The sequence below is a fragment of the Pristis pectinata genome, chromosome 1 (genome assembly GCF_009764475.1).
Source record: "Pristis pectinata isolate sPriPec2 chromosome 1, sPriPec2.1.pri, whole genome shotgun sequence".
Lineage (NCBI taxonomy): Eukaryota > Metazoa > Chordata > Chondrichthyes > Rhinopristiformes > Pristidae > Pristis > Pristis pectinata.
In genome coordinates this window covers 124525728-124553324 of record NC_067405.1, presented here as the reverse complement: position 1 = coordinate 124553324, position 27597 = coordinate 124525728, and the positions used below count along the sequence as shown (strand labels likewise).

At 38.3% G+C, this 27597-nt stretch overlaps 1 protein-coding gene across 2 annotated transcripts in view; it reads left to right on the top strand.

The window, feature by feature from the left end:
• The window catches only part of LOC127572083 (TOG array regulator of axonemal microtubules protein 1), a 65001-nt gene extending 37671 nt beyond the window's left edge, over window positions 1-27330 (top strand). Inside the window, exons 11-22 of one of the 2 annotated variants that reach the window (XM_052018954.1) lie at window positions 744-915; window positions 1343-1480; window positions 3527-3683; window positions 4403-4508; window positions 9541-9776; window positions 10078-10236; window positions 11253-11379; window positions 11571-11683; window positions 13804-14005; window positions 20030-20249; window positions 22760-22846; window positions 26183-27330. In XM_052018954.1, the coding sequence (XP_051874914.1) occupies window positions 744-915; window positions 1343-1480; window positions 3527-3683; window positions 4403-4508; window positions 9541-9776; window positions 10078-10236; window positions 11253-11379; window positions 11571-11683; window positions 13804-14005; window positions 20030-20249; window positions 22760-22846; window positions 26183-26436 (1971 nt within the window). In that variant the 3' untranslated portion in view covers window positions 26437-27330. Of the gene's footprint in view, window positions 1-743; window positions 916-1342; window positions 1481-3526; window positions 3684-4402; window positions 4509-9540; window positions 9777-10077; window positions 10237-11252; window positions 11380-11570; window positions 11684-13803; window positions 14006-20029; window positions 20250-22759; window positions 22847-22998; window positions 23130-26182 lie in introns of those variants that run through there. The other variant, XM_052018963.1, reaches the window with a different exon arrangement.
• Window positions 27331-27597: the final 267 nt, after the last annotated feature.

Below are 27597 nucleotides of genomic sequence, written 5' to 3'. Positions count from 1 at the left end.
ATTTCTCCGTAAGTCAGAAACATCCGTTTTCTATAGTAACCCATATCGTATCACTCGACATACGCTTGCTATAATTATATTTCATTAAATAATCACGCTAACACTGTCCATAAATAAACTAATGGAATATGTACTGTATCCAGTCATGAATAAATACCATGAAATATTATTATTACTACTGGAGTAGGGTGGAGGAGGGGAGGATAAACAGGACTCATATTTCTTTAAAATAGTGCATATAGATTATTTATGCCCTTCAGTGACATGGCAGAGTGATCAGGAAGAGACTAAATAATGATGAATGTATTCACTTTTAAGTTTTTGATGAGGGATGGAATTGGTTTGTAAAGTGGACATAGACTGGCCATTTATATTATATATTAAAAATAATTTAAAAACGTCTGGGAGAATTTTCACAAGTCAAGTAATGTATAACTTGGGGAGCCCCTGTACTTGTGTAAAACACTAAAATTTACTATGAACATGCATTTTTTAAATATTACAGAGCTGAAAGGGCATTAATGATCTAGATGCACTATTTAGAGTCCTGTTTATCTCTTCCTTCACTACCCAGCAAACTTGTCAAACTTTGTTCTATGGTACCCTGCTATATTTCCATTTCCCTGCTGATTTTCATACATTGATTAAACTTTTAAGAACTACTTAATTATCTAAAAAGTACTTTAAGATAATGTTTGGATGTGCAGGTCATCATATTAATGTAGGTTTTCTTTCTTCAAAAGATCTCCATGTCAAAATCAGCTCGGAATAAGATGAAGCAAAGGAAACAGGCAGGAGCTCAACAGTGTCATACAGATGAACTAAGAGACCGTAATTATAAAGATCCTGTAAAAAAGGAAGAAAGGTTGCATGAAAAATTAAGGATTGCAGGTCCAGACGAGGCTGGAACTGAAAGTAAGATTCCTATACCAATCAACTACTGTTGTTTTTGTCTCTATAGCTGATTTTTCTCCATTCCTTATGAATACGTATTCATTCATTAGATTGCCATCAACTTCAGGGAATTCTTTGCTCTATGCTGGCTGGTTTATTGAGATTTTAGTTGTGTGCTGTGACCAACAGAAAGGAAGGGGAAAGTCGATGATACATTTTGTTGCTCTGAAATTTCACTGGCATGGCAAAGTGATTAGGAAGAGACATATAATGGCTACATTCACCATTATTTGGGGGATGGAATTGCTTTGTAAAATGGACATTCATTGCACATTTATGTTGACATTTTTGAAAAGCAGCTATATTTGGAAGAGTATTTTTAAGATTTTAAATTCAAAGGATTTCTAACCCGAATTTTAACCAGGTAGCATTTGTCTTTGTGATTTAGGGTTGGACATTAGTGGTGAGGTTTTCCTTCCATTGAAAACTGATTCTTCACCCGTGGAAGTAGCCACTCCTAATCTTTCACAACTCAAACGTAGTGCTAGTGTGAGGAAAAGTCGCGTTTCCAGCTCACCAAATTCTGGTAAGTAGCTATTCAATCTCAAGGTTACATTTAGCATTAGAAATGTAGTGTTTGGTTAAATGCAAGATTGTATAATTGTATTGCATAAGTGAATAAAGCCAAAACAATTACAGCTTTCATACTTGTTATTTACTTAAAAGTGTAGACATGAAAATACACATTTTGTATAGGTGATGGGTTTCCATTCCATTGAATGTCACTGTGGTTTTATTTCAATAATTTCTTGTGTCTTTGCCTTAATTTCTCCATTTCTAAGCTCCCACCTAAATTGTAGGGTGAACTTCAAAAAAAAATTTTCACTGAGTTGCTGATAAAACCTACAAATTCATGGAACAGGAGGAGCAGTCATCTCTGGTGGGGAAAACATTTCTTTAAAGTTAGATATTTTTGGCAATCTGGATTTTGGAGAGGAACATGTAACTGTCCCCATGCACTTGTCCTTCTTGGTGGTCGAGGTCACAGATTTGGGAGGTTGTAGGGTAGTGGAGCAATCTAGCCAAGTACCCACCATGCATTTTGTAGATGGTACACTCTGTAGCCATTGTGTGCTGGTGGTGAAGGGAATGAATGTTTAGGATTGTGAATGGGGTAGTAGTCAAGTAGGCTGTTTTGTCAAGAGCAGAATGGACCTGTTGAATATTGTTGGAGCTTCACACAAGTGGAGAGTATACTATTACATTTTTGACTTGTGGGAAGTGGAAAGGGTTTGAGTGGTCAGTAGCTAAGTCACTCATTGCAGGATACCCTGTCTCTGACCCGCTTTTATAACCACAGTATATATGTGACTGATCCAGCTGAGTTTCTGGTCAGTGGTAACTCTATAATGTTGATAGTGTGTGGATGGTGATGATGCCATTGAACATCACCCCTGCCTTTCTCAGCAACTTAAAACACATTTAATTTCTAACTTTTCTCAGTTGTAATGAAAAGTTACCTGCATCATTAACCCGGTTTCTTTTTCTACACATGCTGCCTGAGCAGAGTGTCTCCAGCAATTTGTTTTTATTTCAGACTCACTACATCTACAGTATTTTTCTCTGGTAGTGCAGTTGTTGTTTATAGATTAAAAGGTGTTTAACAAAATATTACATGATATATGTTAATAAAATGAAATCCCAAGTAATTAGTTAGCAATGGCACATTGATTATTGAACAGAAAGCAGAAAAGTATTGGTGAATGGTTGCTTTTAAGACTGGAAGGAAGGACATGCTGGTATTCTCAGGGTATGGTGTTAGAACCTTGGTTCTTTTTATAAACTATACATTAATGCCCCAGACATCAGTATGCAGTACATAATCTGCAAGTTTGCAGATGAAATAAAACAGCAGGGCAGATTGTTGAAATGGCATGTGGCTGATGAAACTTAATGCAGAGAACTGTGGAGTGATACATTTTTGAAGAAATGAGAGAGAATATAAACTAAATAGTACAAAGAGTGAGGACCAGAGGCCTCAATGGACAAATCTCTGAAGGTAGTTAAGATAAGGTGAGAGGATATTAATAAAGTATGTGGTTAGGCCTTGGCTGTTTTCTTTTCTGGGCACCATGTCTTAGGAAAGATATGATGGCCTTGGCAAAGGTGCTTGAGAGATTGCAAAATGACATCAGGGATGATGGACTTAAGTTATGTGGAAAGACTGGAGAAGCACGGTGAGGATGGTGAGAGATGGATAAGACAAAGGAAATATCTCTTTAGGATGAGTTCAGGATTGTTGTGAAGAGAAGCTGTAAATTAACATATCTGATGGATACATTTCTTCGCATGGAAATCCTGGCCTCGCCCTCCTATCCATCCTCCCCCACTGTCTCCACAACTTAAAACTGACTTGTTTTCTCTCTTATCCAGTTTCAATCTGAAATATTAACTCTTTTCAGTTTCCGCATATGCTACTTGACCTGCTAAGTATTTCCAGCATTTTCTGATATTGAGTGAACTGAAAATTGCTTCGAGTGATTTTTAATGGGTTGTTGAAATGTTGTTTAACATTCAATTCAAATCAAAATATAATTTAACAAAGTACTCCAAAATTTTCTGTCCTTTATAGGAGGAGAGAACTCTCCAGGATGCAGAATATCACACAGAGATCAAACATCTTCAGTCTTGCCTAGTTTAGAGCTTGTAGATCCATGTGAAGCTAGACCTTTCTCCAAACCAGATCTTGCATTATCAGAAGCTTTGAAACTCATATCTGACGAAGATTGGTATGGATTGAATATTGTCTTCTTTAACTAACATCAGTTGTTTTTGGTTATTCTGCATTACAGTTGAATAATCTACTTCAGAACAACCAAATTTTCATGTTCCTATAATAAAGTTGGTCTACGAAACCTAATTTTGGATATCTGAGACCAATCATAGCTATGTAGTTAGTCAGCTGAGTAAATTTGCTTCCTCTTTTTCTGCACAATATACAGTCTATCTTAAAATTTATCACATCCACTTCATTTAAAAGACATGCTGTGCTGTACTTTGTTTCCTTAGTTGATATTTTAAATTTTGCATTGGTTCAGCTTACTGGAACACCAAACCACTTTGCATGAAAATGTGCTTTTTTTTCATGAAGATTTAAAAACAATTTCACTCTCCTTCCTCGACTGCTCTAATAGTAAAACCAATGATGTGTATCCCAGTGGTTCCACAAGAAATGAGAAATTGTGTTAAGCAGCCTGAGAACTGGCATACAATCTACTCACATTCTGATGAACGTGTACTTTAAAATGAATGCGAACTCTAAAGAAAAATATGGGCTTATCTCCACTCTCACCTACCACCCCTGCATAAGACTTGTCTTCCTGTAGAAGAGTTAGTTGTGTTCCAGCCTTTAGCATAGCAGTAAACATGGGTAAATGGAATTGTAATTCTGACTATTAGTAATTTGAATAGTGTGGGATTCTAATTCACTTTCTGTACATCTTCACAGGGAGAAAAAAATTGAAGGCATCAATTGCATTCGATGTTTGTCTGCACACCACACAGATGTGTTAACAGCAAGATTGCATGAGGCTGTCTTTGCTGTTGTTCAAGAGGTGATTAATTTAAGCTTTTCCACTGAGGATTTAATGACCATACTGTTGCTTTTCAGTGTGGAATTAAAACAAAATGAATTAAATTGCAGATCAATGTAAAAATTGGGGCTGCAGTCTGAAAAATGTTTGAGTTGTAAATGTGTTGGGAAGTTGGAAGGAATGTGGGATAATGGTTTTGAATATTTGATTGGCAGGATGTTGGAAGTATTTTGGCACCTTAACTGTTCATCATATTTTTAAATAACTTTAATGGAATATAAGAATATGCAGGTGAGACTAAGTTAGCAAACATAGTTAGTGTCCAACTAGGAACTGGCATTGTAAAATGAAATGTGTGTCTGAGGAATAATAATGGAATAACAGAAATACTACTTAAATGATAAAAATATAGGAAACCAGAAGAGCAAAAAGATTTACAAATTCAGTACATAAACCATTGAAAGCAAGTAAATAGACATGAACATCAATCAGAAAGGAGCCTTTATCTCTAGGGAGTTTACAAAGGGGAAGAAATGCTGCTTCCTTGGTGTTGGTCAGACTCTATCTAGGGTACTGGTTTTAGTGTTGAGCACAATCCCTCAGGAAGTCATCTCTGGAATGTGTATATGGTGGATATTTCAAAATGTTATCTGGCCTTGCAATGGTAATGTTATGAGCACACGTTCCCTAAATTTGGTGCATGTTCCCAAAAGTTTAAATATCTTGATTAGACTAATCAACTGCTGGTAAATGGGATTAGTACAGGCAGCCCCCAGGTTATAGAAAAAAAACATAGAAAAACTACAGCACAATTCAGGCCCTTCAGCCCACAAAGCTGTGCCGAACATGTCCCTACCCTAGTAATTACTAGGCTTACCCATAGCCCTCTATTTTTTTCAGCTCCAAGTACCTATCCAACAGTGTCTTAAATGACCCTATCATATCCGCCTCCACCACCGTTGCCGGCAGCCCATTCCACGCACTCACCACTCTCTGAGTAAAAATCTTACCCCTAACATCTCTTCTATACCTACTCCCCAGCACCTTAAACCTATGTCCTCTTATGGCCACCATTTCAGCCCTGGGGAAAAACCTCTGACTATCTACCCGATCAATACCTCTCATCATCTTATATACCTCTATCAGGTCCCCCCTCATCCTCCGTCGCTCCAAGGAGAAAAGGCAGAGTTTCCTCAACCTGTTTTCTTAAGGCATACTCCGCATTCCAGGCAGCATCCTTGTAAATCTCCTCTGCACCCTTTCTATGACTTCCACATCCTTCCTGTACTGAGGCGACCAGAAGTGAGCACAGTACTCCAAGTGGGGTCTGACCAGTGACCTATATAGCTGCAACAATACCTCTCGGCTCCTAAATTGAATTCCCCAATTGATGAAGGACAATACACCATTGCCGCCTTAACCACAGAGTCAACCTGTGCAGCCGCTTTGAGCGTCCTATGGACTCGGACCCCAAGATCCCTCTGATCCTCCACACTACCAAGAGTCCTACCATTAATACTATATTCTGCCATCATATTTGACCTACCAAAATGAACCGCTTCACACTTATCTGGGTTGAACTGCATCTGCCACTTCTCAGCCCAACTTTGCATCCTATCTATGTCCCTCTGTAACCTCTGACAGCCCTCCAAATTATCCACAACACCCCCAGCATTTGTGTCATCCGCAAACTTACTAACCCACCCCTCCACTTCCTCATCCAGGTCGTTTATAAAAATCACAAAGAGCAAGGGTCCCAGTACAGATCCCTGCGGTACACCACTGGTCATCGACCTCCATGCAGAATACAACCCTTCAACAACCACTCTTTGCCTTCTGTGGGCCAGCCAGTTCTGGATCCACACTGCAATGTCCCCTTGGATCCCATGCCTCCTTACTTTCTCAATAAGCCTTGCATGGGGTACCTTATCAAACGCCTTACTGAAATCCCTATACACTACATCTACTGTTCTCCCTTCATCGATGTGTTTAGTCACATCCTCAAAAAATTCAATCAGGCTCATAAGGCAGGACCTGCCCTTGACAAAGCCATGCTGACTATTCCTAATCATATTATACCTCTCCAAATGGTCATAAATCCTGCCTCTCAGGATCTTCTCCATTAGCTTACCAACCACTGAGGTAAGACTCACCGGTCTATAATTCCCTGGGCTATCCCTACTCCCTTTCTTGAATAAGGGAACAACATCTGCAACCCTCCAATCTTCCGGAACCTCTCCCGTCTCCATCGCCGATGTAAAGATCATCGTCGGAGGCTCCACAATCTCTTCCCTCGCCTCCCACAGCAGCCTGGGGTACATCTCATCCGGTCCTGGTGACTTATCCAACTTGATGCTTTCCAAAAGTTTCAGCACCTCCTCTTTCCTAATATCTACATGCTCAAGCTTTTCAGCCTGCTGCAAGTCCCCACTACAATCCCCCAGATCTTTTTCCGTAGTGAATACTGACGTAAAGTATTCATTAAGTACCTCCGCTATTTCTTCCGGATCCATACACACTTTCCCACTGCTGCACTTGATAGGCCCTATTCTTTCGCATCTTATCCTCTTGCTCTTCACATACTTGTAGAATATGTATGGGTTTTGTTCCCATGTTCATATCCACAGATCCCTGAAAGTTGCCTCACAGTTGGATAGGGTAGTTAAGAAAGCTTATGGGATGTTAGTATTCATAAGTCGTGGGATCGAGTTTAAGAGCCGCGAGGTAATGATGCAGCTCTACAAAACTCTGGTTAGACCACACTTAGAGTACCGTGTCCAGTTCTGGTCGCCTCATTATAGGAAGGATGTGGAGGTGTTGGAAAGGGTGCAGAGGAGATTTACCAGGATGCTGCCTGGTTTAGAGAGTGTGCATTATGAGGAGAGACTGAGGGAGCTAGGGCTTTACTCTTTGGAGAGGAGGAGGATGAGGGGAGACATGATAAAGGTATACAATATATTAAGAGGAATAGATAGAGTAGACGGCCAGCACCTCTTTCCCAGGGCACCAATGCTCAATACAAGAGGGCATGGCTTTAAAGTAATGGGTGGGAAGTTCGAGGGAGATATAGAGAGAGGTTATTTACCCAGAGAGTGGTTGGGGCATGGAATGCGCTGCCTGGGGCGGTGGTGGAGGCAGGTACATTGGTTAGATTCAAGAGATTGCTAGATAAGCATATGGAGGAATTTAAAATAGAGGGATATGTGGGGGAAAGGGGCTAAATAGTTTTTAGGCGAGGTTTAAAGGTCGGCACAACATTGTGGGCCGAAGGGCCTGTATTGTGCTGTACATTCTATGATTCTATGTTATGGAAAAAGCATGGATAAGTAGAATTGGTAATTGGTTTATTATTGTCGCGTGTACTTAGGTACAGTGAAAAGCTTTGTGCACATGTTGTCCAGACAGATTATTCCAAACATGGGTCCATTGACATAGTACAAAAGGTAAAACAATAACAGAATGCAGAATATGGTGTTAAAGTTACAGAGAAAGTGCAGTGCAAATAGACAAATAAGGTGCAAGGGCCATGACAAGGTAGATCAAGAGATTGAGTTCATCTTTATTGTATAAAAGGTCCATTCAAGAGTCTAATAACAGCAGGATAGAAGCTGTCCTTGAGGCTGGTGGTACGTGTTCTTAAGTTTTTCTATCTTCTGCCTGATGAAAGGGGGGAGAAGAGAGAATATCCGGGGTGAGGGGAACTTTGATTATGTTGGCTGCTTTCCTGAGGCAGTGGGTAGTGTAGACAGAGTCAGAGGAGGGGAGGCTGATTTTTGTGATAGACTGAAAATGATAGAATAGAATTTTTTGATAGAGTTGAAAATAGGAAAGAAAATACCGAGCTGAATAGATAACCCCTGTTCCTTTTATCAGGTGAAACCTGGTCTATTTAAATAGTGTTTTTTTTAAATTCAAATAGAATCTCAAAAATATGACTGTAAAGGTACTGAGTACAAAATTCCATACTGCCTTTGAGATACAGTTTGTTAGCATTGCTGGTCTTTCAATCACAATTAGAATTTGCACTATTCAAAATCTATCCGTAAGCGAGAAAGATATGTCCTGTAACATAAATAGTTAAATAGAATTACCCAGCCATCTCTACTCTGGTGAAGAAAGGTGTAATCATATGCATTCTAAGATCTGAGTTGATACTGAAGTGGACTAAAAACAAAATGGTTGCATCTGGAGGAGCTATCTTTTCAAGTTTCCTTCTGCTTGACATCCTTTCATTTCCAACTTCCCATCAGTAAAAACAGTTTCATTAAAAGCTATTAATTTAATATGCCATTTGTAGTACCGTGTTGAATTTGGATTCTGCAAAAGTAATTATTTCTTAGGCAATTGCTCAGAATTGAGGATGATTTACTTGCACTCAGGTTTTGAGGTGGCTAATGTGGGAATAGCAAATTCTTCCACAGATGGAGCAGGTGGTGGTTTCAGAGCAGTATTTTGTGAGGTAGTCTGCTCCTTCTGCTTACCCAGGGTCTCTGTGTACCTTCTGCATGGCCTTGAGGTTCTCAATTTCATCCCAATGTTCCTTCTCCATTTTGAGCAGTCAGGGGCTAGATATTCCCAAAGGTCATTTTAATTCACTATACAGCTCTAGAACATGCCTGGCCAAATTGTACTAGATCTGCACCATCTCCTCCAGTCTCTGCCTGCCTGCACTTATCTGGGTTGGGCGTTAAAGTCTGATCAAGTTGACTGTTTGCACCTTGGAGGGATCCAGGGAGGCCTATGTGGTAAGTCTACTTTGACGGTCTTGTCTGAACAACATCAGATGCTCCAGCATCTGTCATCTCAACACATCCCAGACTTGTAGTGAGTCTCTGCAATCCAGGATTTACTTGATAGCAATAGCTGAATACCAGTGGTCTTTATGGAGCTGCTGGCCATAACCAGCACAGCTTAGCCCACTGAGGATATTGGAGGAACCTGCATAAGTTCCAGGTAGACAAATATAGCAAATTGATGCTTAATTTAGGAATAGCATTTAAATTTTTTTAAAAATATGCAATTTTTAGAATTAGCTATTTTTTCCTGCTGACAGGTGAAAAATCTACGTTCTGGTGTTTCACGAATAGCAGTGCTCTGCTTGGGAGAATTGTTCACAGTTTTAAAAAAGAATATGGATCAAGAACTGGATATTACTGTTAAAGTCCTTTTACATAAAGCAGGTGAATCAAATGCCTTCATACGGGAGGATGTTGACAAAACATTGAATGCAATGGTCCTCAATGTTACCCCAGCGCGAGCAGTTTCCTCCTTAATAAATGGTGGACTAAAGTAAGCATGACACTTATTTCAGTATCTGTAATTTACAGGAAAATACTGTGCTATCAGTTTTCTCTCTCAACAATTTTCTGATTGCATATTTGGTATTATCCCTCCTTAAAGTGCAATTAAAGTATAATTTCTTTTTCAGTTTTGATACCTATTTAAACCTAACAAGGCATATAAATAATGCAATTATGAAGCTTCTGTGAAGCAGGCTGTTTGCTTGCATATATTTCACCTTGAAAATCTACTAATACATGACTTTGCTTCAGCACAGTTTTTCTTTAACTACATTTTCACTTCTTTTCAGCCACCTTAATGCTGTGGTCAGAAAATGTACAGCACAGCATCTTGCCAATGTGGTGGAGCGAATGGGAGCAGGTCGAATATTATCTGGAATTAAAGATATAACTGATCGAGTTGTACTTGCAGTGGCAAAATTTGCACAGGATGGATCACCAGAAACTAGGCAAGTATATATATTTTAAGATTGTTTAATAGAGCTATCAATGTGTGTCATTAGCAGTTGTAACGTGAGCAATCAGCAGCTCTAGTTGTTACATGAAATACAGAATATAGAAGAGGACCAATTGGCCCAGTTGATCAGTGCCTATATATCACACACACATCTATTACAAACATTCCCCTTTTCCCTCTAATTATTTCCTTCAAGCCTGCAACAATATCTCTGCATTTCCTTCACGAACCATGAATACATCAAATGTTCCTCTCAATGTGTCATTTGCTTCAAACATTCCATTTGACAACGTTCCAAAGAATAAATATTCTTGATATTTTGTCGCTATCTTATTGTTAATTAAACATTCAAGGTGGAAATAGTTTCTCTATATTTACCCTATTGAATTCCTTCATAATTTTGATTTCTGTCAGTTATCTTGGTTACTTTTCAATAGAAAATAATTCTTATTTGCTGAACCATTCCTGATAGTTGCATCTTTTTAATTCTAGTAAGTCCATATAAATCTTTGCATATTTTTTAGTTCTCAACGTCCTTTTGTAAGATGAGACCAAAATTAAGTGCACAACTGCATTTGTTGTAGTCTAGTTAAGGCTGAAACATGGCTTCTATGGGAATAGTACCTACTTAGTGAAACAGACATTTTTGCATGGGAAAAAGTTGAAAAGAAAACTGAATTAGCTATTACTGAGTGTGAATATTTTTACATGGATTGAAAAGGAATTTTAATCTTTTTTTTGGCATATTCAAGACAATAGTAGATGTTCTCTTATTCTGATAAATAGCTTCCAATACTCTAGCAAAATTAGGAAATGAGGCTACTTGCCTGGTAATCTAAACTATTTGAACTTAAAAATGAGTTTTCAAATTATTCGGTTAAAACCTTATGTGACAGCTTTGTCAAATCATATAACACACTTGAATTCTGAAGCTAACTTACCATCCACTGCATATTCTTAACTTTGGCAATAAAAATGCTGAATTGTAATACTGTGATGCATATGCAGGTACTATGGACGCAAGATGCTGTCTATTATGATGCCTCATCATGATTTTGACAAAGTGCTTGAAAAGCATTTATCGCCGAGGGACCTTCCTTATATTCGAGAGACTGTCAATAATCTCCGACAAAAGGTACACAAAAGTTTATATTTCAAGTGCAAGTTGTGAATTTGGTTATTAATAATGTAAATATTTGAAAACATTTTTGCCACTACAGAAGGAGAATTTTTTAAGTAATTAATTTGCTTTGCATGTCAGCTTTTTTGGCATACTAACATTTTTCTTTATTATAATGGATCCAATTATATTTTTACTTCTGCAAGGGCCTTGGAGAAATGCCATTAGATACCCCATCAGCGAAGATTAGACGATATCCAGGTAGTGGAAGTATGAGAGCTTCGTCTAGCTCCAGGGAGGTACAAAGTTTAACAGGAAGGTATTTACTTTGCAGTTAAATATTTACAAAAAGAGCATTGCAATGTAGTAACTAAATTTCTAGTTTCATTACTATTTCATGCAATAGTTTTACATTACAAAAGCAAATTTTTGTAGATGCTGGAAACCTGAAATAAAAACTGAATATGTTTTAAATGCAGTCACGATGAAGAGTCTTGACCCAAAACGGCAACTGTCCATGTCCTTCCACAGATACTGCCTGACCTGCCGAGTCCCCGGCACTTTGTTTTATGCTATAAATACACACCTGCAAAGAACAAAACAGAATTAATGCTTCAGGTTGTAGAACTTTCATCAGTGGAGAATAGTTAGAAATAAAATAAAGTTTAACATCCAGAAGAGAGGGGGATGAGAGGATAAGACAGGATGAGATGATGGTTTGGAATAAGGTGATAGTGCAAGTTAACTAAAGTGTAGGGGGGATGTAAATGCAGAATAATTTTCTGAAATTACCAAAAAAAGCCGGCAAACCAAAATTCAAATGTTGAAAATGTTCATAATCTGAAATTGTTGAACTCTGTTAGGGAAATTAGAGTGAGTGTAAGGCAAAGAATTAAAGTGACAGTCAACAAGAAGCTCAGGTAATAGTTGTGCACTGTTCAGACCATGTTCCACAGAGCAACCACACAATCTGTGTTTGTTATCCCTGATGTAGTGAAAATCAGTGAACTATGTTGGAAGAAATATAAATAAAGCACTGTTTAACTTGGAAGTTGTGCTTTGGGATCCTAGAGAGAGAGAGAGAGAGAGAGAAGTAAAATGGCAGGTGTTCCATCTCCTGCAGTAGCTCAGGAACATGCCATGGAAGGGGAATGGGTATTGGTGGGGAAGGAGAGAATGACATCCTCAGAAATCAGAAAGTGGGGGCAAGCTGATATGTCTGGTAGTGGCATCACTTTGGACATGTTGGAAGTTATGGAGAATGTTACATTGAATGTTAAGGCTGGTGTGGTGGACAGCGGGGACAAGGAAATGCGGTCTTGATTCTGGATGTTGGAGGACAGAGAGCAGAAGTACAGGAAATGAAACGAAAACAGTTGAGGGCCTGGCAATAGTTCACCGCTTCGCTCTACCTTCTCAGCTTTTTCATGCTTCACCTAATCTGGTGGAGGAGAATCCACAATTAATAACAAAGGAGGGCATACAAGCAACACAGTTAAGGAAGGTGGCATCATCAGAAAAGACTTGATGAAGAAGGTGAAACTGGCAGAAGTCTTTGCCTTAGACACTTGAAGCAGGGTGACAGGATGTATAGTCAAGTTATAATTTATTTTATAAAATATAAATCCAGTTACTTTGCTGGCTCTGGTATGAGTTCCATTCATTAGTTTTTTTTACAATTACCAGTATATATGATACTAAATTTTTGTTCTTTTTAAAATATTTTATTTTCTTATTTGGACTTGCATCTTTAGTTGAACTGCGCTTATAAAATGAGTTCAAATGATAGAAAATGTGAAACTCCAACCCCAGACATTGTAACTGGTTGGGTATCCCTGTTCTTTCTCTTCCTGGTTATTTCTAACCTCTCTTTTAAAAAAAAGCGCTACTGCATTAAATTTGGTTTGTCTTATACAAATACAAAACTTAAATGTTTTATCATATCAGGTATTTTTTTTGTTACAGAATCAGTAACTACAAAAAGTTACACGAGGCTAACATACATCTATTATGCAGATGAAAACAGACATCGAAGCACGACAGCAATAGTAGATCTCCCAATTAATTCTCAGAAACAGATGCGTCTTTTGAAAATGTGGGCTAATTGTTAATTTTCACTCCCGCTCCTTTGCACCTCCTGACTGAGCTTCTATTGCATTTTCTTATTAATCATCACTCAAGTAACCAGCAGTAGTGGTGCAGTTATAGCGCACTATGCTTATAATTGATATGTGATATTCTGAAGGGAAAATCATATTGTGTCTTCAAAATCAAATTAGTTAATGTATACAATCAAAAGTGCAGTTGCTTTTTAGAAAACAAACATTTTCTATATGATGCATGTTTTATTTGAGCACACCTTTTATGTATTTTAAATGTTTACAAAAAAACTGCCTTCAAATTTTATTTGTATGATTTATAGATTTTAATTTGTAACAGGGATATCATAGAAGCAGTGGTGAATTTACGTGATTATACATGGAAGCCTTCTCCACGAAACTTGATGGAAAATGCAGAATACCTGAAGGAAATAACTGGCCTTTTGGGTGCGAAGGACTTTCGGGATCGTAGCCGAGGGATTGAACAGTTATTAACAGATTGTCAAAACAACCAGGAACTTGTTATAGTGAACATTGTTAAGGTAATGTAGGGGGTAATCATTGTTCAAATCACTGTGATAAATGAACAATTGAGATATTTGTTTCTGGATCATTCTCTAGTTTTCAAGTAGTGTTGCATTTAGAGTCATAGAGCAATACAGCACGGATACAGGCCCTTCAGCCCAATGAGTCCATGCTGTCCACAGTGTGCACCAACCTAGTCCCAATTTCCTGCTTTCAGTCCATATCCCTCGAAGCCCTGCCCCTCCATGTACCTATCCAAATGCTTCTTAAGTGATACTATTGTGCCTGCCTCAACCACTTCCTTTGGCAGCTCATTCCATATGCTCACCACCCTCTGCGTGGAAAAGTTGCCCCTCAGGTTCTTTTTAAATCTTTCCCCTCTCACCTTAAATCTATGCCTCTTAGTTTTGGACTCCGCTACCCTGGGAAAAGACTGTTACCATCCACCTTATCTGTGCCTCTCATAATTTTAAACATTTCTATAAGGTCACCCCTCATTCTCCTACGTTCCAAGGAATAAAGACATAGCCTGGCCAACCTCTCCCTATAACTCAAGCCCTCTAGTCCTGGCAACATCCTCGTAAATCTTTTCTGCACTCCTTCCAGTTTAACCATGTCTTTCATAACAGTATGACTAAAACTGTACGCAGTACTCCAAGTGCAGCCTCGCCAACAACTTGTACAAATGCGACATAATGTCTCAACTCTTATACTCAATGCCCTGACTGATGAAGGCCAGCGTGCTAAAATGCCTTTTTCACCACCCTGTCTACCTGTGACGCTGCTTTCAACAAACTATGCACTTGTATTCCTAGGTTCCTCTGTTCCATTACACTCCCTAGTGCCCTACCATTCATAGTATAAGCCCTATGCTGGTTTGACTTTCCAAAATGCATTACCTCACACTTATCTGTATTGAAATCCATTTGCCACTCCTCTGTCCACTTCCGTAACTGATCAAGATCCCCCTGTAATCTACGATAATCTTCTTCACTATCAACAACACCTCCTAATTTTGTGTCCTCCGCAAACTTACTGATCAAGCCTTGTGCATTCGCATCCAGATCATTCATATAAATAGTGAATACAAAGAGTCTCAACACCGATCCCTGTGGCACACTACTCGTCACTGGCTTCCATTCAGTGAAACAACCTTCAGTCACCACCCTCTGCTTCCTACCTCCGAGTCAATTTTGAAGTCATCTAACTAGCTCTCCCTGGATTCCATGGGACCTAACCTTCCAGACCAGCCTACCATGCGTGACCTTGTCGAAGGCCTTGATAAAGTCCAAGTAGACAATATCCACTGCCCTACCCTCATCTAACTTTTTGATTACCTCTTTATAAAACTCTAAAAGATTCATCAAGCACGACTTTTCACGCACAAAGCCATACTGACTCCTCCCGATCAGACTCTGTCTATCCAAATACTGGTGGATCCTGTCCCTCAATTCCCTCCCTGGCTTGTCCAAGCTAACCTTCTTAAACAACAGAACAACAGTGGCCACTTTCCAGTCCTCGGGAACTTTACTAGTGGCTAACGATGAAGTAAATATCTCTGCAAGGGCCTCTGCAATTTTTTCTAGCCTCTCACAAAGTCGGAGGATGCACTTGGTCAGTTGCAGCCTTACAGCACATTTATCTCCTCCCTGGTAATATGAATTTCCTCCAAAACATCTCCGATAGTTTCCCTCATCTCTTGAGCAACCATGATTTTCTCCTCATTAAACACAGAGGAAAAATATTCATTTAAAAATCCTACCCATCTCCTGCGGCTTGAGACATAGGCGGCCCTGCTGATCTGTAAGGGGACCTACTCTCTCCCCAGCCGCCCTTTTTACTTTTAAAAGAGCTATAGAACCTCTTGGGATTTTCCCTAACCTTACCTACCAGGTCAATCTCATACCTTTTCTTTGCCCTCCTGATTTCCCTCTTAAAAGTATTCTTAGTCTTTTTATAGTCAACAAGGAATTCACTCGTCCCTGACCATGCTTCCTTTCTTTTCTTACCCAGAGCCTCAATTTCTGTGGTTGAGCAGGTGGAGGGATGGGTGTTAGGATAGGAGGTGGAACAAGAAGGGAAGGATCTGCTGGTATATGGTTCTCTTAATTACAGAGTTTTTTGAATAAATGTTATTTTATAAGGAAGTCCCATTTAATGTCAAAATATTATTAACTGACATGTTACTTGTTAGACAATCCTCATTAGTTGTAGAGGTTATGTTCCAGAGATGTCCACAAATAACAAATTTTGCAAATAATTTTGGCTTAAATAAATCCTTTTTTAATGCCTACATACAAAAATAAATATTAAAATAACACCAGAATAAGCTATTAAGTACACATTATGTTTTAAGAACATTGATAACTAAATTACGTCATAGATATGGAATGTTATACTATCTGTGCAGGTTCAGAAACAACTAGACGGGAAACTGGAATCTGTGGGCCAGCTTTATTAATTGTGAGGGTGAGCATGCGAGGGAGTAACAAGCCATAGTCAGTGGATATACAGTTAATATAGTAACCATTGAAATAAGCACAAACCAGACTTTAAACTATTGAATGTATTGATACATACCAGCAGTGGTGAGTTTTGAAATCACAATGTCTTTTAGAACAGCAGCTGCCATTTTGTACAGCAGGAAGCCACTTCATACAAGTGGTCTGGAAACTGATCACAATATTTGTACAGACAATCCTATATATTTTTCATAATGTTCCACAGACACTGGTTAATAATAGTTAAAACCATGAATAACAAACATGTGAATAACAAAGGATGAGTGTACATTCCAATTACATAATCCTGCATGCACAACTGAATCTATGTTTGTGAATTTATAAGACTGCTCTGATTTTAGTGTTTCTATTCCTCTCCAATACATACATAAAACCTTTTGACACCATGGAGTAATTTTTTTAAATATCTTTTTGCCCTTATTTTGATTGCCAGCAAGGAAACCCTTGTGTGATTGCAAGAGGTTTACGTGAAAAATCTGGTCCATCTCAGTTTACTTTTGACTTGGATCTATGTGGGTCTTATGACCCTCTATGGGCATTTGCCTTTCCCTTGCGATTCATCGTCTAACTCCACTAGTGTGACCCCATTTTTCCTTACTGTAATGCTTAACTCGCCTCCCCTTAAATACATCCATTTTGTTCATTTCAAGGATTCTCTGGTGCAAATTCCACATTATCATCATTCGTTTTCTAAAGAGGTTTCTTCTGAATTCATTATCACAAAGTAAAAATGGGAAAGGTTGGTGGAAAAAGTGACATAATGATGTATTGCATAAGATTTGTAGAACAGAAATGGCGATACAATGTACAGGTCCATGATTTTAGGCAGAATTCAATAGTAGAATTCCAAAGGAATTGAATAATGAGTTGAAGGACAAAGTGGATAGAAAGAGTTGCCCTTTAAATAAGTTTGTACTGGTAGCCTGAAATACCCTAGCCTTTGTTTTGTAATTTATATAAATGATTTGGACATGAACGTACAAGGCATGGTTAGTAAGTTTGTGTTTGATACTAAAATAGTTCGTGTTGTGTAACGTGTTGAAGGTTATGAAAAGTACAGGGGGATCTTGATCAGCTAGGTATGTGGGCTGAGGATTGGCATATGGCTTTCAATCCCGATAAATGTGAGGTGTTGCATTTTGGGAGATCAAACCAGGGTAGGACTGTACCAGGGTAGACTGTACCAGGTAGGGCCCTGGAGAGTGTTATGGAACAGATAGATCTAGAAGAGCATTGCATAATTCGCTGAAAGTGGCGTCACAGATAGATAGGGTGGTGAAGAAGGCATTTGGCGCACTGGTCTTCATCAGTCAGGGTATTGAGTATAGGAGTTGAGAAGTTGTGTTGAAGTTATAATGTTGGTGAGGCCACACTTAGACTATTGTGTACAGTTTTGGTCATCCTGTTATAGGAAAGATGTTATTAAACTAGAAAGAGTGGAGAAAAGATTTACCAGGATGTTGCCTGGACCTGGGGGGCCTGAGTTACAAGAAGAGGTTGCATAGACTGGGACTTTATTCCCTGGAACACAGGAGATTGAGGGGTGACTTGATAGAGGTGTATAAGATCAGGAGGGGCATAGACAGGGTGAAAGCACATAGTCTTTTTTCCCAGGGAGGGGGTGCTAAAAACAAGAAGGCATAAGTTTAAGATCAGAGGTGAGAGATTTAAAAGGGAGATCAGGGGCAGCTTCTTCACGCAAAGGGTGGTGCGTATTTGGAATGAGCTGCCAGAAATGATGATTGAGGCAGGCACATTAGCTATTTAGATAAGTATATGGATAGATAAGTACATAGGTTTAGAGGGCTATGAGCCAAATGTGGGCAGATGGGACCAGCTCGCTGGGCTACTCAGTCGGCATGGAGGAGTTGGGCCAAAGAGTCTGTTTCCATGCTGTATGACTCTGATTCTTCCAGATTATAATCACTTAGTGGGTAAAGAAGTTTCTCCTGAAATCTTGTTAAACCTGCAGTGAAAGCTGGAAAAAAAGAAACATTTAAGGATCTTGTATCCTTAATTTTGCAGGGGATCAGTATTTTCAGAATTTTCACTGTCAATGTAGTAAATTGGATGAAGCAGAAACTCCAGGATTAGCTGTTTTTTCTTTCCTTCCCTCCTTCATATGAATTTGTGCCAGATTCTTGAACTCTGTCAGCAGAATATGATTTCATTTCATTTTTTGTTTGTTTTGTGGTTGATTGCCGCCTTGTGGTCCCTCTCTCTGTTGACAGAGGGATATCCTGGATCTGCCACTTCGGCAACCAGCGCGATGCTGACATAGGTTTTGAATACCTGGCAGATCCCAGTCAGGTTGTGATTGGGAGGGAAGAGGAGTGAGGGGAGGTGTGGATGGATTTAATGTCCTGTGTACTCTTCCTCCATATCCTGCAGCTGATAGCAATTAATTGGGTTGAGATGAATAGGGGTTGTTGGCAGCTCATCAATACTATGGTGTGGGACTGCTGACTTTTTTAAAATGGCCGGCCACTGGGAGATCCTGGCTGTTACATTCCCACACCAACATGTCTGTCCACGGCTTCCTCTACTGCCAAATTGAGGCTAGACGCAGATCAGAGGAACAGCACCTTGTATTCTGCCTTGATAGTCTCCAACCTGATGGCATTAACATTAATTTCTCTAACTTCTGGTATCCACTCACCACTGTTCCCCCCACTTTGTTTTCCCTTATCCCACTGGCCCCATCACCCCTTCTTTCCTCTCTTCCCCCCCTTCTCAATCTGCCCATCACCCACACATTCCTCCCTCTGGTTCCCCTCCTCATCTCATTCCATGGTCCACTGTCCTCTCCTATCAGATTCCATTTTCTTCAGCCCTTTGTCACTTCCACCGATCACCTCCCAGCTTCTTGCATCATTCCAACTCTCCCTCTTCCCCCCCCCCATCTTCCCCCCTCGCCTGGATTAAACCATTACCTGCCAGCTCTCGCTTCACTCCCTCCCCCCACCCTTTTATATTGGCTTCTTCCCTCTTTCCAGTCCTGATGAAGGGTCTCCATTCACTTACCTAGAAATCTAGTTGTGTTCTAATTTATAACTTGTTTTTTTGGCTTTTTTTTGCAACCTTCTTTATCTTTATCTTAAACCTTGTGTTATAATTGCAACTCCCTGGTTGGTCCCCTAGGTTTGCATTCCTGATTGATCTCCTTTTACAAGATCCTGGAGTGTACATGAAAAAGAAGTCTTCCCCAGATTGTAATCGCTCTTATCCCTATATCTTTTTCACTGCTACTATCCAGTTTGGAAGTATTTAAAATCTGGCATAATTACCATTCCACACCAATATATATTTATTTCCGTATTTCTTCTTCCACCTTGCTTCCATGTGGCCAAGTTTCAGTTCAGTGGAGACAGCATTATCTTAGTTTTCAAAACCGTGTTATACCTGGCCTGTGACTGCCTTAATGCGAAAACAGATCCATTTCCCATCAGTGCTTGCTTCTTACCAAGTCTGAGTTTAAAAATGATGATACAAAGCAATATGTTTACTTTTCCCATCTAGATATTTGATGCCTTCAAACCTCGATTGCATGACTTCAACAGCAAGGTGAATCAAATGGCACTAGAAGCCATGCAGAAAATAATCCCATTACTGAAGAATAATCTGGCTCAAGTTTTGAATATACTTATTCCTGCTATTGTAGACAATAATCTGAATTCTAAGAACCTTGGGATTTACAATGCTGCTATCAATGTTATTGACGCCCTTGTTCAACATATAGGTATGTAGAATTGATATTTTTAAGATGTCTGTCCTGTAATCAAAATAGTGTTTGGTGAAAATTTGTCTCCAAGTATGTGCAGACAAGAACATGTTTGGAGATGGATTTTGTCTTACTACAATAACGTGAACCTTTTGTGCAGAACATAACTTTACCACTATGTGTCTTCATACCCATCTAACTAAAATAAAAACAGAAAATGCTGGAAAAACTCAGTCGGACAGCATCAATGGAAAGAGAAGCAGTTAAGATTTCAGGTCTAGGACCCTTCATCAGAAACGAGAAAGGAGAAACCAGTTAGCCTTGGTAGCAGAGAAAGCAGGGGAAGGACAATAGGTGGAGTAAAGGGAACTTATCTCATAGGGTAAAATGATGTGGATGTTGAGGGCCATTAAGCTTCCTTGTGTAATATGTTGCTAATGTTGTAAAGTCTGTGTAAACTTGTGCAGTCTGTCCTACTGGTTCATACTGGGCCAAACATATGAAAGGAAAAGAAAAAAGGATGGCATACAATTACAGCCAGTCCTGATGCAAACTGAAAGAAAGAGTGAGTCATCTAACGTTGGAATATAGAGTTTTTTCCAACATTTTCTGTTTTTATTTAAGATTTCCAGCATCCGCATTTTTTATTTCCATCTAAAGTTTGTTATGTATCAGCTGAGAGCATTTGAAATTGTATGCTGTTGAAAGCTTAAGAAAAAAGGGAAACAGTACACGAGTGTCATCAGTTGCCTTAAATTTCATCTTCAGGCTTTGTGCCAGATACAAAGCTAAGTAATTTCATTTTGAATAACAGTTTGAATAAATCCTTTTGAAGAAAGACAAAGAAACTGTCACATGTACTGGATGCACCAGTATTATCTTCCACTCCTGGTGCAATTTATCTATTTATAAAATTCTGCAAACAGTACATTCTGTTGAGAGCTTAACTGTTCCAAGGTTAAAAGGATACATCCATAGGCAGTGCATTCTGTTAAAACTCAGGCCTTGAAATAAAAAAAATGAAGAACATATTGAAAGGCACAGTAACATTTCTTTAGCTGAACTTTGAAACAAGAGATTCTGCAGATGCTGGAATCTGGAGCAACACACAAAATGCTGGAGGAACTCAGCAGGTCAGGTAGCATCGATGGAGGGACATAAACAGTTAACGTTTTGGATCGAGACCCTTCATCAGTCCATAGATGTTGCCTGACCTGCTGAGTTCCTCCAGCATTTTGTGTGATTAGCTGAACTTTTATCATTCTTGAAATAGTTTCTTTTTCCATTTTCTTAAGTTGTTCAGCTAATTGAAATTTCATTTAATTTAGGATTTTTGAGCAATTTTTATCAATGCTTTGTGAGAGATCTGTTGCAGTTTGTGGGAGGAAAAGCTTTTGCGATGTCTACATTTTTAGAATGCTTGTTTAGTGATTTTTGGATATCTGTTATACAAAATTATATGATTGTGCTCACTTTCCATTAGGATCCATCAGAATGAACCTGTTAGTCAATTCTTTCTCATTAAATAAGGAGGTAAAGTTTCTTTGTGCACCCTATACAGTTTATTATAAATAAGCAGGGGCCTTACTTTGATAAAAGCTAAATACTAGAGAATCTGGAAATTGGTATTGGTTTATTATTGTAATTTCTATCGAGGTACAGTGAAAAACTTGTCTTGCATACCATTTGTACAGATAAATTCATCAGACAGTGCACTGAGGTAGTACAAACTGGGAGAAAATATTGAAAAATACTGGAATTGACCAATGGGTACCATCTATGAGGAGAGAAACCATATTTAATGTCCATTGACCTGAAGTATTAACTCACCACAGATATTGCTTAAACTGTTAAGTATTTCTGGCACTTTCTATCCTTGATGTTTTCACCCATTTTTAAGAATGTGGAAGCAGGTTCTTTGTGTAGATTAGACACCAGCTTTTCATCACTGCAACCTTGATAACAATACAGATCATGCTGGTGGATTGAAGTTTCTTTTGTTTGACTTTAAGGGTGTTGCCTTAAATGCATTAGAACCACTGTACTAAGTCAGGATGTACTCAGGGTGAGTAGTATTGCAGAATGAAAAATAATATCTTTGCAGGAGAGAACTCATGGCTCACATTTGGGGACTAACTTGGTAGCATTTGATATAGACAAGCCAAGGTCCCAGAGCTTTGTTGAAGATATAAAATATCCATTAGCATTGTTTAAAGGTGATCAGTAAATGTTCCTGCTCTTCCAGCTTTTACTAAAAGTGTAAGTTGCTTGATAATATTTATGTGGAGAAACCGATTTAACAGTTGGGATCGATAACCTTTCATCAGAGTTGAACTGTTAACCTTTTTTTTCACTCTACAGGGGCTGTCTGAACTGATTTCCAGCACTTTCTGTTTGTATTTTAGATTTCCAATATCTGAAGCTTTTCTTTAACAGTTTTTCAATGTAAACTAATTGCAGAGTTAAAATGTAAAAATAATATAAATGCAAGTCCTTTCTTTAAATATTTTAATTTAATTTGTATTCAGATAATTTACAGCTGCTTCAACATTTCTGCAACAAGGCTCAATTCCTGAATGGAAAAGCCAAACAAGACATGACTGAGAAAATTGCAGGTAAGGGATATTTTTCTTCAATTATAGTTCACGTAGAATGAAAACAATGCAGTGGTGAAGAAATACTGATCTAGTATTGTATACTGTACCTTCACTTGTAATTTGCCATTATGATGAACAGAATCTATGCCATTTCCTTCTCTCCTCAACAGCTGACTTTAGGACATGTGATGGATATTCCATGGCAGCAATGAGTTGGTCTCCATTATAATTCAAAGTAAATGTGCCCGCTCCAAAATCTACAAACCATTGAAAACGTTTCTTATTTGGTAGGGTTTTATTAATTCTTCAGGTGCCTTGACCAAGTACTATCCAGTTATATCAGCTGCTGACACTTTTATGGAAACAGATATTCCAGAAGACTTGAAGCAAAGGTTAAACTGGTCACATTGATTTAACTGCATTATTCCAAGGGCTTTTGATTGGCTGCAAACAGACAAAATGCTTTCAGCCACTGAAAATTCATCATAAATTTGCGTTTTGAATATGTGAACCTAATGAAGAAGTTTTATAAGGTATATAGTGATGTTTTCTTTTAAGATGAATTATAGCAATGACACTTAAACAGTTTTATCCACTTGTGTCTTAAGGTACAAACCAGGTACTATAGACCCGGAAGGTAATTGTGGATACCTTCTTGTGACTGTAATATAGTCTAGAGATGGTCATTATAAAGATAGGGATTAATTAAGGAAATGCAGTTTGTATTGTAAAAAAAAAGTTAATTATTTAAGGAAAATATTGAGATGTATGAATTTAAAGAGTGGAATTTGTAGAATCACAGAAAATCTGTCATGTAGGAGAAGGTCATTTGAACTAGATCTGTAACCCTGTTGGTTAGAGCTTTCCAAATACATATCCAAGTACTGTTTAACTCTGATGGGCATTCCTGCCTCTAACACCATTTTGGGCAGGGAGTTTCAGACCCCTACCACTCTCAAGGTGAAAACATTTTTCCTTACCTCCCTTCCAATAATTCTACCAATTACCTTAACTCTATGTTCCCAGGGAAAGAACATCTTCCTATTCATCTAGACCCCCTCATAATTTTAAATATCTAAGTATCCAGTCTATCACTTCTTTAACAAATAAAACAACTCTAGCTTACCCAATTTTTTCCTTACTGCTATAGGTTTCCAGTCCTGGCAGTATCTTTATAAATCTCCTCTGCACTTTCTGGTGGTAATATGACCAGGCAGTACCCAGCTTTATGGTCTAATTAGTGCTGTATGTAGTTTCCGTATAACCTCCTTGTTTTTATATTTTCTGTCTCATTTAATAAAAGAAAGCACCTTATCTGCCTTCTTAACCAACTTATTGGCATGTCTTGCTACCTTTAAAGGTCTCTGGACGTGGACTCCAAGGTCCATCTGTTACTCTACATCACTCAATATCCTCCAATTTATTATATATTCCTCTATATTGTTACTCTTTCTCAAATGCATTACCTTGCACTTACCTGGATTAAATTCCATTTGCCAGTTTTCTCCCTAACTGTACAGACCATCCAGGTCTTACTGAAGTCTAAAGTGGCACACTGTCAACCTCACAGTCAGTTTTGGTAAAAATGCAGATTAAGTTATCATGGCACCTACATTTAAGTTTCTTTCATTAATATTCATTACAGAAAGCAAAGGGATTGAATACTGAAGCCTGTGGATTCCCACTGATAACAGCCTAATAATGAAATAAATACCCATCCACCTGTGTTTTTTTTTGCCACCAAGCCAATTTTGGATCCAATTTTGGATCCAATTTATCATTTCCCCTGGATCCCATGGACTTTAAGTTTTTGGACCAGCCTTCTGTGTGACACCTTGTCAAAAAAGACCTTGCTAAAAATCCCATTTTTGCTCTATTTTGCTAAAAATCCATGTAGATATATCAAATGTACTGCAGTCATCAACCCTTTTTGTTACTTCCTCAAAAAATGTAATGATATTAGTCTCTCAAAATCTCAATGTTGTGTACCAGGTGCTTCAAAAAGAATAGAGATTTGCAGCACAGAAGACAGTAATTTAGCCTGTTGAGCCTATGCTGGTTAAAAAAAATTGGTACCCAGTGTAATCCAGTTATTAAGTTTTCCACATTGAGCTTTCTTAATCATTATTATTAGTATTTTTGCTTCTATCCCCTTTCACTCAGCGAGTTTCAGCCCCTTACCACTCTGAGTGAAACTCTGCTTTAATCAATGACTCCTGGTTATTGAGCTCTCCAAGGGAAATAGTCCTTCTGATCCTGATTTTAGATATAGGCTTCTCTGATTTTAGATGCTTCAATTAAATTTCCTCTTGTCCTCTTCTGACAAGAAGAAAACAAATTCAACCTAGTCAGTTTTTCCTCTTGTAACTAAAATTCTCCAATCCTGGCAACATCCTCTTGGTCTTTTGTGTAACTTCCCTAGTGTTACCACATTAGTTCTCCAGGTGTGGACTTGATGTTTCATATTGTTCAAGCTTGATCTTCCTGCAAATATGCTCTGTCTGAACTAATAAAGGCAAATATTGCATTTAGCTTAAAAATGAAAAATGCTGGAAACACCCAGCAGGTCAGGCAGTGTGCATGGAAAGGGAAATGGTTAACATCCTGGGTCTGGGACCTTTCATCAGAACTAAGAAAGAGGGAAAACAAGTTAGTTTTCGATGGCAGAGAAGCAGGACGAAGGATGGCAGAACATGGAAAATACAAAGCGAATTTCATATTCTGCCTTATCCACCTTCTCTACCTATCCTGCTACCACTGGAATCTATGGAAATACGATCTTGTAAAGTTCATGGTATTCTATAATTCAATTAATATTCCCTTGTTTGACTTCCTCATGTACAGTTTTTCTTAGAAAAGTGGCAGAGGATTTTGACAAAGATAATGAGGATATAGTAGACGGTGGTTAAGTTACTGGACAGACATCCAGAAACCTGGACAACTGATCCAGAGATGCAAGTTCAAATCCCAGTCCTGAGGTGGGGACTTTAAATTCAGGTAATTAAATAAGGATTAAAAAGTTACCATCAGTAATAGAAAAAGCCCATCTGGTTCATGACTGCCTTTTTCACTCTTGCATCAGGAAAGGAAACACTGTCATCTTTACCTGGTCTGGCCTATTATGTGAATCTAGAACTTAGTTGCCTCAGTGTTCAGGGACCAATTGGGGATGGATAGTGAATGCTGGTAAAGTTCACATCTCATGAACAATGAAAAGCAAATAACCACTTTTGTGATGCATCATTCAGCTGGTCAGCAATTATAATGAATGCCTCATTGAATGTAACAATGGGTTGATACATTGACTTTAAAATAAAAGCTGTAATAACATATTTATTCCTTTTTCCATTTCAGATCTGGTGCCAGACCTCTATATACGAAAACCTCAAATTGTCGAGCAAAAGGTTTTACCAGTTTTGTGGCATCTTCTGGGGAACATGACGAACAGTGGTTCACTTCCTGGTAGCGGAGGAAATATTCGTATTGCTGCAGCTAAATTGGCAAAAGTTCTGTTTGAACAAATGGGTCAAAGCTTAATTGATCAAGCCCCTACTCGGCCACCACATATTTCAAAGACTTTACAAGACCTGCTAGATTCCACTCCCTAAAACCAGAAAGCAGCTTCAGTGACATTTTCAGTGAAAATAAGAGGGATTATAACACAAATGTGTTCCTATTGTACCTGCACTTTTCACACATTGAAATGGATCTTTTATTAAGGACTAGAACAAATCTCTGCTCATATATATGGTACAAGTTGATATTGGATTCTAAATTTTGTAACTGTTGCAATATACAGTTTGGTTTCTGCAGTAACCATGAGCAACATTTACACTAAAAATCACTGCAGCTAATTTTGCACTTCTGTACAGTAGAATCTAATAAGCATGTAACTATCACTATGGAAATTGTCATTTATTTTAAAGATGTAGTGCACATGAAATATATTATATTTGTTTCTATATTTGTAATCAAGTGTTAACTAATATACCCACTGATCACTATTTAATGCTAAGTTTCTATATCATTGGAGGCTGGGAGAGGGAAGAATGTAATTGGTAGAGTGTCTTGGCTGGCAAAGTTGAATCAATGTTTATTTTGTATTAGTCCTCCAAGATGAAAGCGTTTATGTCTCCAATTGTGTAGTGTTAGTTTTCTCCTGGTTGTAAATTATTTCATTAGCTTGAAAGCTGAACATAGAATTCTGCTTTTACATTGTGTTTAAAATACGTTAACAAGGCATGACCAAGATCTCTGAAAGAAAAATATTTTTGTTACAGATTCTAATACATAGTTGTCTTAAAGCAACATTGATAAATGTATATTCCATATTTTTGAGCGTACAAAATCTTGCTTTTACCTACAAATTTGTGAAATAACACTAAAGCCCATTTGTGTATTTGTACAGTCAGTTGACAATAGCGCCAGTGCTCTTGTACAGGCAAAGGTATGTGATGTTAGGCAAAATGTTTAAAGGAAGTAAATGACTTTATTTGTTTAAATGCGGTATGTTTTAGTTTGATTATTTTTGGTAAATTAATCAAATGCTTATTTGAATTTCTATTCGGATCTGCTGCAGTAGAGTTCAGTGCATTTCCTTATTCTTATCTGTGTTTGCAATCAACAATTCAGTGTATTATCACCATGGTGAGGCTAAATATATGCATACTTTTGATGAATGGTAAACACAACGTCTAAGCTGAAGGTACATTGCTGAAATACAGAGCTTCAGCACTTTTTCTCCACCATTCCTGAAAGATCAGCCACAA